This window comes from Peromyscus eremicus, chromosome 1 (genome assembly GCF_949786415.1).
Source record: "Peromyscus eremicus chromosome 1, PerEre_H2_v1, whole genome shotgun sequence".
NCBI lineage: Eukaryota > Metazoa > Chordata > Mammalia > Rodentia > Cricetidae > Peromyscus > Peromyscus eremicus.
Window position 1 is genome coordinate 80,399,461 of NC_081416.1, and position 13,382 is coordinate 80,412,842.

Sequence of the window (13,382 nt, forward strand, 5' to 3'; positions counted from 1 at the left end):
AGTTGTGGTCACAAGCTCTCTGTCTGAACTAATCTGAACAACCATGCAGGCTTTATGGCAGGGACCTATGATCAGTGTGAGGTAAGAATTGTTGCATGAATCCTAAATGGTCTTATAATAAAAACCTGGAGCTGGATATCAGGGTAAAAGTTGAAAGATCAGAGAAGCAGAACAAGCCACAGCCACCACCTCTTACCTCATCAACTCCTCAGTCTGAAAGAGCAGGAGTTCCTGTCTCCTCCCGCCTTATATTCCTTTCTTTGCCCAGACATATCACTTCCTGTCTCAACCTTCCTAGTGCTAGGATTAAAGGTGTGTGATCCCAAGTGCAGGAATTAAAGGTGTGGATTAAAGGCCACCACTGCCTAGCCGGTTCTCTTTTAGACTGGATTAATCTCATGTAGCCCAATGTGACCTTGAACTCACAGAAATCCAGATGGATCTCTGCCTCTGCTTTCCAAGTGCTAAGATTAAAGGTTTGTGCCACCACTGCCTGACCTCTGTGGCTAACTCTGTGGCTAGCTTTGTCCTCTGATCTTCAGGCAGGCTTTATTTCCTAGATTACAAACAATATATCACCACAAAGAATGAAACTTGGATCAGCCCGATTTTGATACCCAGTGCTGGACCAAGACTTCTTTTGTTTGGTTTTTTGATGCAGGGTTTCTTTGTTTAGCCCTAAGTGTGAGACACAATGTTCAGCTTTTTTTCCTTTTTTCCTTTTTTTTTTTTTTTTTTTTGATCAATTAATTTAAGTTTTTTTTTTTTTTTTTTTTTTCTTTTCTTTTTCCCAGACAGGGTTTTCCTGTGTAGTTTTGGAGCATGTCCTGGAACTAGCTGTGTAGACCAGGCTGGCCTCAAACTCTCAAAGACCCACCTGCCTTTGCCTCCCAAATACTGAGATTAAAGGCATGCGCTGCCACCACCCAGCAGACCAAGACTTCTTGGAGTCTGACCCAGATCACTTTACTTTAGCCATATTTAAGCACAGCGCAGTTTTGAAAAAAGCATTTGGATAACAATGAATTCAGCCCTGTGAGTATGGCAAAGCTTAAGACGTATTCACACTGAAGCCTTTACAGAGTCCGTGTGGCTGTAAGATAGTTTCCTGTTGACTTAGAAACAGTGCTCAAGATAAGGGTGTAGGGAGAATGACGGGGTGGACACAGTGCCTGGCCCTAAGATGACACAGAAGTAAAGTACAAATGACATCTCTCACAGGATGAGTTTCATGGCTCAAGGTTTTAGGGGAAAAGTCTGGGATAAACAAACATAATATTCTGGGAGTATGGGCAGGGCCTGGCCCAACAGAGCAAAGGAGTACCAGGTTGTAAATTACATTTCCCCCTAGCATTCTGGGAAAAACAGCCAAATATCTTCTCCCTTTGGAGAGGTCAGCTGTATGGTTTCCTTTCCCTGGCTTCTCCAGTGCTTATCTGTGTGCACAGGCTTTTTTGCCCTCTGCATACACTGATCTGTGGGTACAAGAACCAATATTTAGAGTGTAGATAGGGATTATGCTGGTTTAATGAAGTGGTGGTTGTAGGTTCTCCTCCAAGACCCATGGCTTTCCTAGCCCTGGGTAACTGGCTAGGTTTCCAGGACCAGGCATGGTATCCCTCCTGTTGAGTAGGTCTTGAGAGATGCTGGTTACCACCAGTGTATTCTGGCTGCTACTGCCCCCTCAGGGTTACCATGCCAGGCTGGTTGTTGTGGTTCATAGGTGTCATAGCTGGGTGTTATTTGCTTACTCTCCTGGAAATTTGCATGGTGTCGTCCGGTACCATGAGAGCTAGTTCTCAGGGAGGAGAGAACATTCAGGTCAGGTCCAGTTCAGGGGTCTCTGGGCCCCATGTCTGAAGTGCATGGTGTCTTGAGCAATAGGAACTTACCTTCCACCACTGGGGGGTAGCCAAGAGCAATAGCAATAATCTATAACCCTGACACAACAGCTAAAGACGGCCTTTGATGCCTGGTGTTGGGGGTTTTGTTAGACGATCTATGGTTCTGGGAAGGAGCATTGTCAGCGCAGATGAGAAAATTTCATTTAATCTTTCTCTCTGCACACGTGCGTGCACGCACGCACGCACGCACGCACATCCTCTCCAGCATTTGTTGTTGGTTGTTTTGTTGACCTTTGCCATTGTCTGACTGGGGTGAGATGAAATCTCAAAGTTCTTTATTTGCATGCGTGTGTGCGTGTGTGCGTACATGCACCACCAGACATCAGAATTCCTCAGATTCTTTTTATTTTTAGTTTAGTTTAATTTTGTTTTTGAGACAGAGTGTCTTAGTTAGGGTTTCCATTGCTGTGAAAAGACACCATGACCACAGCAACTCTTATAAAGGAAAACAGTTAAATTGGGGTGGCTCGCTTATAGTTTTAGAGGTTCAGTCCATTATCATCATGACAGGGAGCATGGCAGCAGGCAAGCAGATGTGGTGGTGGAGTAGTAGCTGAGAGTTCTACATCTTGCAGGCAGCAAGAAGTCAGCTGAGACACTGGGTGGTGTCTTGAGCATAGGAAACCTCAAGCCTGCCCCCACAGTGACACAGTTCCTCCAACAAGGCCATATCCACTCCAACAAAGCCACACCTCCTAATGGTGCCACTCCCTATGATATCATCATAGGGGCCAATTATATTCAAATTACCACATAGGGGAGTCTCACTGTATAACCCTAGTTGGTGTGTAACTCATTATATAGACCAAGCTGGCCTCTTAACTCACAGAGCTCCTCTTGCCTCTGTCTCCTGAGTGCTGATATTAAAAGTGTATGCTCTCATGCCCAGCCTCAGGTTCTTTCTTTTTTTAAAAAATTTTTTCTATTTTTTAATTACACTCAGGATATTCATTAATTACACTCATGATCTTAATTACATCAATGTGTATTCATTGATTCATTCGCAGTATTCATTCAATAATTATATTTATGATATTCATTAATTACATTAATTGTATTGATTTACTACATTCATAATATTATGTCCTGATACTACTGTCCATTTGTAGGGTTTTTCCATCACACAAAACAGAGATTCTGTACTTAGGAAATCATTGCTCTATATTCCGTTCTTCTCTGTCTTGAGATAACATCTAATCTTTCTGTCTCTATGAATTTGTATATTCTATATATTTCATGTAATACAATTCTATAGTATTTGTCTCTTTTTTTGAATGTAAAAACATTTTATGTACAATTGCAGGAGAAATAATACTCAGATAGCCTGAACATAAAAACAGGTTATAATTTACAAGTCCAGGGTTATTTTAAACAGTAAAATATTTTCTCTGTAGAAAATAGTATAAATGATAACATTTCCCAATAAGCCTTTTTAAGCCAAATGATAGCTGAATTATGCATATAAATATTGATTAGATTCTGGAATACAGAAGGGACCTATCTTCATCTGTTCAGAGAGCTTTGTTTTACTTAAGTTGTATCAGTGAGATTCCTATTCATCTTCCCCTTCACTGTTTGATTTACGGCAGACATTTTTCTATAGGCTAATCTATAATCTAAGAAGATTTTAGCCTCCCCTCCTGAAAGTACAGTCAGCATTTTCTTTCATCAGCTTGTTACAGTGCAAATTCTTATCCTAATAGCGAAATGTCTCACTAAAGTTTGCCCAGTGATTGGGCAAAACCAAAACTTATTATAAGCCACAGTCATCCTATTGTCCCCCCTGCTAGGTAGCCTCCCTGGATCTGTGGGTTGCAGTCTGATTGACCTTTGCTTTATATCTAGTATCCACTTATGAGTGAGTACATACCATGTTTGTCCTTCTGAGTCTGGGTTACCTCACTCAGGATGATATTTTCTAGTTCCATCCATTTGCCTGCAAATTTCATGCTGTCATTGTTTTTCTCGCTGAGTAGTACTCCATTGTGTATATGTACCACATTTTCTTAATCCATTCTTCGGTTGATGGGCATCTAGGTTGTTTCCAGGTTCTGGCTTTTACAACTATTGCTGCTATGAATATAGTTGAGCATGTGTCCTTGTGGTGTGATTGAGCATTCCTTGGGTATATGCCCAAGAGTGGTATGGCTGGGTCTTGAGTAGATCGATTCCCAATTTTCTGAGAAACCGCCATACTGATTTCCACAGTGGTTGTACAAGTTTGCATTCCCACCAACAGTGGAGGAGTGTTCCCTTTGCTCTGCATCCTCTCCAACATAGACTGTCATTAGTGTTTTTGATCATAGCCATTCTGACAGGTGTAAGGTGGTATCTCAGAGTCATTTTGATTTGCATTTCTCTGACAAACTCACAGAAATCCACCTGGCTCTGTCTCCCTAGTGCTGGGATTAAAGGCATGCGCCACCACTGCCCAGCAATTTCTTGGTTTTTTAGTGCTGGAGATGAAACCCAGGCCTAGAACATGCTAGGCAAGCACTGTCCCACAGAGTTTCATCCCTAGTCCTGGGAATACTTCCTTTTTATTCACTATTTTACAGCATGCATGTGTGCACATGTATGATATGTGTGTGAGTGCCGGTATGTATATGCCACAGCACTCATAAATGGAGGTCAGAGGGCTACTTTCAGAAGTCTGTTGTGTCTTTCCACTGTGGTTCCAGGGATCATACTCAGGGTGGCAGGCTTGCATAGCAAATGCTCCTGCCAACCCTTTCCCTACTCTTGTGGATATCTTTAAGATTCTTGACCTATTGTTAAATTGCCTTCCAGTAAGACAGCATACATGTTAAAATACTTTATTTTAATTTATGTATCTCTGTGTGTCTGTGTGAGTGGATGTATGTGAGTGTGGAGGTCAGGAGAGTAGGGTGGAAACCTGGAGCTGAGTTACAGCCTGCTGTAAGCCTCCCAGGATGGGTGCTGGAATCTGGGCTCGTGCTCTCCTGACAACAAGCTCTCCTAACCACTGAGCCAACTCCCCAGACACTGTGCATTTATGATACCAGATTTTTTTTGCATCCTTACCAAAAATAGCCATTATAATTTTTCAAAAGCTTTCTCAATTAGAAGAAAATGGCACTTCTTTGTTTTAATTTGTGTTTATTTTGGTACTAATAATGTTGAGCTAATTTTTATGTGCCTTTTTATTTTTATGAATTATTTCCTTGACTGAATTTTTTTCTTAAAGATTTATGTATTTTATTGATGAGTGCTCTATTTGCATGTATGACTTTATGCCAGAAGAGGGCACCAGATCCCACTATAGATGGTTGTGAGCCACCATGTGGTTGCTGGGAATAGAACTCTGGACCTCTGGAAGAACAGCCAGTGTTCTTAACTGCTGAACCATCTCTCTAGCCCCTGAAAAAAAAAATTTATTAAATTGTGTGTGTGTGTGTGTGTGTGTACACAAGCACTTGTGCCATGGTATACATGTGGTGGTCAGAGGACAATTTGTGAGAGTCAGTTCTTCCCTCCCATCATGTGGGCACTGGGAGGGTGGTGGGCAAACTCAGGTAAAGGTGGCAAGCACCTTTACCTCCTGAACCCTCTCTCCAGCCCCAAAGAGTTGTCTTCTAATGTATTTCCTCTAATTCCAGTTGAGCTGTTGGGAGTCTTAAGATAAGCATCTTTTATTTTGTCTTTCTATAGGACATAGCTGTGATCTCTGCCAAGCTGACTGGTATGCAGAACAGCTTGATGATGCTCGTGGACACTCCAGACTACTCCGAAAAGTGTGTGCACCTGGAGGCTTTGAAGAACAGGCTGGAGGCCCTGGCCAGCCCCCAGATTGTAGCAGCGTTCACCTCTCAGTCTGTGGGTGAGTGTGGCCAGTTTCAACTGTGGGCACCTTTCTGTATAAGTGTAAGGCTTGGTTGCTGGGCGGTGGTAGCGCACACCTTTAATCCCAGCACTCGGGAGGCAGAGGCAGGTAGATCTCTGTGAGTTTGAGGCCAGCCTGGTCTATAGACCACGTTCCAAGACAGCCAGGGCTACACAGAAACCCTGTCTCAAAAAACCAAAAAGAAAAAAAAGTCTTTAGAATAATTTTGTGTTGATTGAGTTATGTAGATTGTAGAAAAATGTAACTTCATAATGTTTTCATATTTTTAGCATTTTATACAGTTTCCTGACATACAGAATAGTTGAAACAGGCACTATGGAGATAGCCTCTAGATTTCAACACTGTCATTTTCCTGTGCCACCTCCCCACGCTGGGGGTGGAACCCAGGCCTGGCAAGTGCTCTGCCACTAAGCCCCATGCCAGCCTTACATTTGCTCCATGGTAGGTCTGTTGCTCCATCTCACTGTTTCTTTCTCTTTCATTGTTGTTGTTGTTGGTTTGGCAGCTTTGCCACGGACTGCAGCTGCAGCCCATTTTTGTCTTTTGTGTGGAGAGTCCTGGTGTTGTGGTGAGCACCAGGGCTTTGGCATGCTAAGCATTCACTTTACTTCTAAACTGCACTTCTAGCCCCATCTGACTCTCCTCAAAGTAAGTTGCAGACATCAGCACACTTTACTCCCACATACTTCATCCACAAAAATATCAGCCAATCAAAAAGGGGCAGTAGTGGAGCTGTCTTTTTTTTTTTTTCTTTCTTGAGACAGGTTTCCACTGTGCAGCTCTGGCTAGGCTGGAACTTGTTAGGTAGACCAGGCTGGCCTCCAGTGATCCGACAGCCTCTGCTTCCCAGGCGCTGAGACACACATGGGGTGTGCACTGTGCAGGGCACTGATGCTGTTTCTGGTCTGAGTTCACTGCTGCTCATGTGTCACGTGAGCCCTTCTCTTCTGAGTTCCCTGTCCTCTTGACCTTATTCTATACAAGTCCCCAGCAGCTGTCTCATCAGCAGACTTGAAGCCCTGGCATCAGCCTGCATTTTTCTATCTCTGCACCATAGATGGCTGACAGTGGTATTGACCTGCATTCTTTCCTGGGTGGTTTAAGAGCTCTAGTTCTTCAGTTTGCTTTAGGTCACATAGATATGCTGACATCAGCCTTCAGCATTTTTTTCTTTGAAAATTATGTTAACAAGCTACACAATTATAAACATGAACATACAGATGTGTGCACATGTGAGTGATTGTCATATGTGTAAGTGTCATAAATTTTCAGTGTATTCAGTTTTACTATATAATTTTCTTTTATTAACTAAGGACCTTTTTGAGAACAAAAGAAGTTTTCTAGCTCTTAAAGATTTGTGTGTATTTTAAGTGTATAACATGCTGATTTCATAATACTGTAATTACTGTGATCAAGGGAAGTACATCCATCACACACAGTTGTCTCTATCTTTTTTTTTTTCAAGACAGGGTTTCTCTGTGAAGCAATCCTGGCTGTCCTGGAACTCACTCTGTAGACCAGGCTGGCCTTGAACTCACAGAGATCCGCCTGCCTCTGCCTCCCAAGTGCTGGGATTAAAGGTGTGCACCACCACCGCCTGGGCTGTTATCTTTTTACCGCATTGTTTTTCATTCTCATTGTCTGCATTTAAGTATTCTTTCTTTCTTTTTTCTTTTTTTCTTTTTCTTTTTTTTTTTTTTTTTTTGACTTAGTGGAACTAGGTAGATTTTTTTTTTCAGTTTGCTGCATTGTTCAGAGTCTGGCTTCATTGATCTCCTTTTTTGTTACCCCGCTTTCCTTCTGCTAGCTGATTAGTTTATCCTTCTTGTGGCTTATTTGTGGTAGAGTCTTACTGTATCACTCTGCATCCCTGAGTGGCCTTGAATTCTCAGTCCTCCTGCCTCCACTGTCATCCCTGGCAATGTTACTTAAATAATCCTTTTAGTACAACTTGGTGTACTTCCAGCAACTGTGCTTTGTGCTGATTTATCAAGAAACAGTGAAACAAGACAAGGGATGTCACAGCACTCATGTGGGTCTCTTTCCGTGTGTGGGAAAGAGAACAGGCGGTTCACATAAAGCGCCTGACACAGTAAGTGTGGCCGACTCCTGTGAAGAGGAGGTGTGACAGAGCTGGCAGGGGAGCCCAGTTTAGGTCGACTGATTAGGACCCTGGAGACCACCCTAGATGATAAGACGCACCAAGGCCCCGAGGCCCTGAGAGTGTGATTTATTCTTGGCATCTGACAGAAGGCTTGTTTGCTCACCATTTTTCAGTTCGTATAAACGCTGATGGAGTCAGATGATGGCTGTTTTTGTGAATCACAACAACTGAAAGTCAGCACTGCACACAGCTCCCCGTGGTTTCTCGTCCAGCCACTGGCTCAAGCTGGAGGTGCAGTTTTCTCAACTACGAAACGAGGCTGATGGACGAGATGGTTATTTTATGTCCGTGTCAGTGACAGTCCATGGTTGGTGCACGGCCAGGACTAGGCAGGGGAAGTAGGTGTTCTCCTGGACAACTCTGAGGCTCAGAACCGCCTTAAATTTTACACTCCAGCTTTGGTACGAGCTCTGTTCTCATCTGTTTTACCACCAGCAGTCACATGCTCTGATTATTGCACTCTGCCCATTGCTCTTTAAAAATAAAATCATTTTATTATTTTACGTGTGTGGGCATTTGCCTGCTCTGGGTACCATGTGTGTGCCTGGTGCCCACAGAGGGAAGAGGAAGAGGGCATTGAATCCTCTGGAACTGGAGTTATAGATGTTTACAAGTTGCCATGTAGGTTCTAAGAATCAAACTCAGGTCCTCTGCAAGAGCATCCAATGTTCTTACCCACTAAGCCATCTCTCCAGCCCCTGTGTGTGTTATTTTTGAAGACAGGGGCTTGTTATGTAGTCCAGGCTGTCATTCTCCTGTCTCAGCCTCCTGAGCATTAGGATTCCAGGCATGTGCCACCATGCCCAGAGCTATATTAATGGTGCTCGATGCATTATTTTAATAAGCTTAGACTTGCAGTGTCTGGTAACTGAGTCTCATGTTCTGCCCTTATTTCTTATGCCTATGATTCTCATATTTGAATGAAAGCAGTTATCTAAGTAGAAACTTCTGAATCTAGTTGACATATATCTGAATTTCTCAGAGTGAGTTGCTTGCCTTGGGAAACCTGGTAACACTTTATAGCATTTTGTGTTCTTTAGATCAGTCCAGAGTGTTTGTGAAGGTGTTTACGGAAATTGACCGGATGCCCCAGCTCCTTGCATACTACTACAAGTGTCACAAGGTGAGCAGCTGGGGGGGGGGGGCGGGGGATGACTGGGAGGGCCACTGCCACTACTGGGCTGAAGTCTTTCATAGGCAAAGGCAGAAGCAGAGACTCCCTGCCAGTGGGTCATTTTTCTTTTAGTTAAAGCCAGTAGGGGGTGCTCTTGATCCACTTAATGGATGGGTTTTCAGCCTGCATTCATTTACAGACTTAAAACATTATTTTAATTTGTTCCTATTTTTATTTTTTAAAGGAGATTCATGTCTCATGCTTCATTATGCCTTTAGCAAGCCATAAGAATTTTCTGTTTTCAAGGGCTAGGCTACCAACCTGCAACTTCCTGGGCTAACCTTAATCCCTTTAAGCACAGTACTCACGTTTTTTTGTTTGTTTTAGTTTTCCTTATTATTGTTGTGTGTGTAGTACATGTGTGCAGCACAGGCGTACCATGGTGTACGTGTTGGTAAGAGGACAGCATTATGGAATCTGCTTCCCTTCTACCTTTATGTGGGTCCCTGGGATTGAACTCAGGTTGTCAGGTTTGCGTGGGAAGCGTCTTTATGCTGTGAGTCATCTTGCTGGCCTCTGTGTATGGTGGCGCACACCTTTAGTTCCAGCACTTTCCAGCACTTAGGAGACAGAGGCAGGAGGATCTCTGTGAGTATGAGGTCAGCCTGGTCTACAGAGCTAGTTCTAGGACAGCCAAAGCTATACAAAGAAACCCTGTCTCGTGGGTGGGGAGGAGGCATTAAAAAAAAAGTATGGGCCAGGCAGTGGTGGTGCACGCCTTTAATACCAGCACTCGGGAAGCAGAGCCAGATGGATCTCTGTGAGTTCAAAGCCAGCCTGGTCTACAGAGCAAGATCCAGGATAGGCACCGAAACTACACAGAGAAACACCCTGTCTCGAAAAACAAAAAGTATGGTGGAGGGCGCGAAGTGTCAGCCCACGCTATGGCCACCCTAAGAGCTCTTCACAAGAGTGCAGTGTACCTGCAGAAGCACAGTGGCGTGCTTTGGGGTGGGGTCAGAGGAGTCAGTGTGGCTTAGAGGTCGACAAGTTCAAGCAGTGGATAGTGATCGGAGCAGGAGCCTGTTTGTTTTCTGCTCTTTCTCACATGGATGAATCTCAGTGGGTACTTGTGTGCTCAGGACAGTGGGCAGCAATAAATTGTGTAGTGGCATGGGGCAGTTTCCCAGCATGTTTTGGGGTACCTAGTAAGACACCCCCATTTGTTCTGCTTTTGCAGGTACAGCTTTTAGCAGCCTGGCAAGAGCTGTGCCAGAGTGACCTCCCACTGGACCGGCAGCTCACTGACCTCTACGATGCCTTGCTTGGGGCTTGGCACACGCAAACCCAGTGGGCCACACAGGTATGCCTCACCATTGCAGAACAAAGCCTGCAGTGGCATGGGAATGGGGGGCTGCTCTGGACCAGGCACCCTTGTCACCCAAGGGGTTAAAACATAGGCTTATAAACCCACGTCAGTGGACTCTAGGTCTCCAAGGAAACTCTTCTTATCACTCTCCTCTGTATCTTAAATAGGATCTAATGAGACCGGGTCCCTGGTATTCAGCTGGGCCTCTGGCCTTCTTGAAAGCCGTTATCTTGATAGCTGAAAGCCAGAGGCCCCTAGTCAGGTGGTGGAAATAGCAGACTGTTTTTTATCTTAAGTTCAGGTCAAATTCCCTTGTTCTCATTGGAGCTGGAGGAAAAGTCTCATTTTAAAGGTACTCTGAACAGGGTGAGGTGAGGCCCAGGTTTAGAGTGGGAGCCTCCCATCACTTCCTCTCCGAGTCCATAGGCATTTGTAGCCATAGGGAATGAGCCACCCTTCCCTGTCTGATGTCAGAGGCACAGCAGCTCTTCTGGGAGGGGAAAAGCCCATCTTACCTGGGAGTGCTGATGGATCAGGTCTGATCGCTGTGTGACTTATTTTCACAGATTGTCATGACTCCTGAGATAATCATCAGGCACTTGCTGGAATGAACTCAACTGTACTTGGGGAGAATTCCTTATTCAGAGTTATGTCGTTCAAGTTGGCTAAAACGTTTTGTTTCTTTCTTTTCATCCTCCCCGAGGCTCATGAGACAGATTTTTGCTGTGCAGCCAAGCCTGGCCTTAGACTCACTGTGATCCTCCTGCCTCGGCCTCTGGTTTCTCCATCCTTGTTTCTTGTCACTTGAACTGACCTAATTTAGATTTAGGTTCTAAGTTCCCACAGGTCTATGCAGCTACCAGTTTCCGCTGTGCCTGTCTGGCTACACTCATTTACACATCCTCGCCTCTTACACACTTCTCCTATCACTAGAATAAAAACAACAGTGTCTATCCATGAAAATGCCCTGTGCCATCTAAGAAGATCCTGGGTTCTCAGCCTCAGTTTTGGAAGGCATGTTCATTTATACCTTTGGCTCAAGTCTATTTTCTTTGCTGGAGGTAGGTGTGACAGGCAGCCAGTTTGCTGAAGCCTGGGCTAGCGCAGTGTAAGGGACGGGGTGACATGGTAAAATGTCATAACCCTCAAATTTCCCTAGTGTTTCATTTTATTTTAGTGAGTTTTGTGGATCAGACTCTACAGCTTCACACATGCTAGGTCAGAACATTTCCATTGAGCTGTATGCCAGGTCTTTCTTGTTTTATTTGGAGACAGGTTTCCTTAAGTTGCTCAGGCTGGCCTTGAACTTTTAATCTTCCTGCCTTTGCCATCCTAAATTGCTGGGATTAAAGGCCTGTACCACTGGACCCAGCTTTCCCTTTGTCTTCTTTCTAAAAATTGATGATTTTAAATTTTATTTTGTTACTGTTTTGAGACAAGGTCTTACTCTGTAGTCCAGACTGACTTGAAATTCACTGTGTAGACAGGCATGGTAGTTTACACCTTTAATCCTAGCATTTAGGAGGCAGAGGCAGAGGCAGATCTCTGTATGTTTGAAGCCAGCCTGGTCTACATGGCAAGTTCTAGGCCAGCCAGGGATACATAGTGAGACCCTGTCTAAAAGAAAGAAAGAAATTCATTGAGCAGCCCACTCTGGCTCTAATTCATAGCAGTCCTCCTGCCTCAGCCTCCCCAGTGCTGGGATTATAGTTATGCATCACCAAACCTTTTGTTGTTGCTATTTTCTTTTTTAATTTTTATTTTGGGAGGGTGTTGGAGGCAGTCTCATATACTTCTGATCCTCCTGCCTCTGTCCCTCGAGTGGGTATCCTGTCATGCCTGGTTTATGTGTTTCAGGGATGGACCCCAGGCTTTGTGTAAGCACTTTATTAACAGAACTACAGCCTCACTCCTCCCCAGGGTTTTTAATTTTTCAAGACAGGGTTTTTCTGTGTAGCCCTGGCTATCTTAGAACTCATTCTGTAGATCAGGCTGGCCTCAAACTAAGAGAGATCTATCTGCCTCTGCTTCTGGAGTCCTGGGATTAAAGGTATGTGCCATCACCACCAGGCCCTCCCCAGTATTTTAAGTGAAACTTAAAAAAAATCTTGCTCCTGTCCTGGGGCTCAAACCCAGGGCCTTGGGCATACTAAACAAGTGATGTTTTACCACTGAGTGCATTCTAGTCCTCCTCTGTTACTTTACTACAAAAGAAACTTCCAATTATAAAAAATTGAAAGATTTGTACAGTTAATGCCTCCACCCCTAGGCTTTGCAACGGACATTATACCATGTGTGCTTTATCACAGATCTGTCCCTCTGTCCATGTTTCCATCTGCTCATTGAGACTACTTATTTTTGATTCTTTTAAAAGTAATTTGCAAACATCATTCACTTTAGAACATACATATACTATTAACTAGAGTATTTATTTGTTTTAAATTTATTTTTATTATTTTAAACTGTGAAATGCAATGATCTTTTTGTTTGTTTATTTGTTTTGTGTTTTTTCAAGATGGGGTTTCTCCGTATAACAGTACTGGCTGTTTTGGAACTCGCTCTGTAGACCAGTTGGCCTTGTACTCACAGAGATCCATCTGCCTCTGCCTCCCGAGTGCTGGGATTAAAGGTGTGCGCCACCACCAACTTGCTAGAAATGCAGTGATCTCAAATATGCCATTGGATTAGCTCAGTAAATGCAAATATCTATGTAACTTCATCCCCTTTCAAGACATTCTAGAAAGATCCTTGTGCTTCTTTCCCAGGCACTGCTGCCCCGACGATGCTGATGACATAAATTAATGTCGTCTGCTCTGGTGCTCAGTACAGTGGAGTAATCTGTGGGCTGGTTTCTGATGAGACTCTTGATTCTGTGCATTGTTGTGTCCTCGTTCTTTATTATCGCTGACTACCGTGACAGGTGTGAATATAGAGCAGCTTGTTTACAAGCTCCGTCTCTGTCTCCT

At 43.9% G+C, this 13,382-nt stretch overlaps 1 protein-coding gene across 1 annotated transcript in view; it reads left to right on the forward strand.

Moving 5' to 3' along the window:
* Cog7 (component of oligomeric golgi complex 7) overlaps positions 1–13,382 on the forward strand; it is a 70,195-nt gene that overhangs the window by 7,565 nt on the left and 49,248 nt on the right. Inside the window, exons 4-6 of the mRNA XM_059267463.1 lie at positions 5,577–5,745; positions 8,974–9,056; positions 10,288–10,410. Coding sequence (XP_059123446.1) covers positions 5,577–5,745; positions 8,974–9,056; positions 10,288–10,410 — 375 coding nt within the window. The remainder of the gene's footprint in view (positions 1–5,576; positions 5,746–8,973; positions 9,057–10,287; positions 10,411–13,382) is intronic.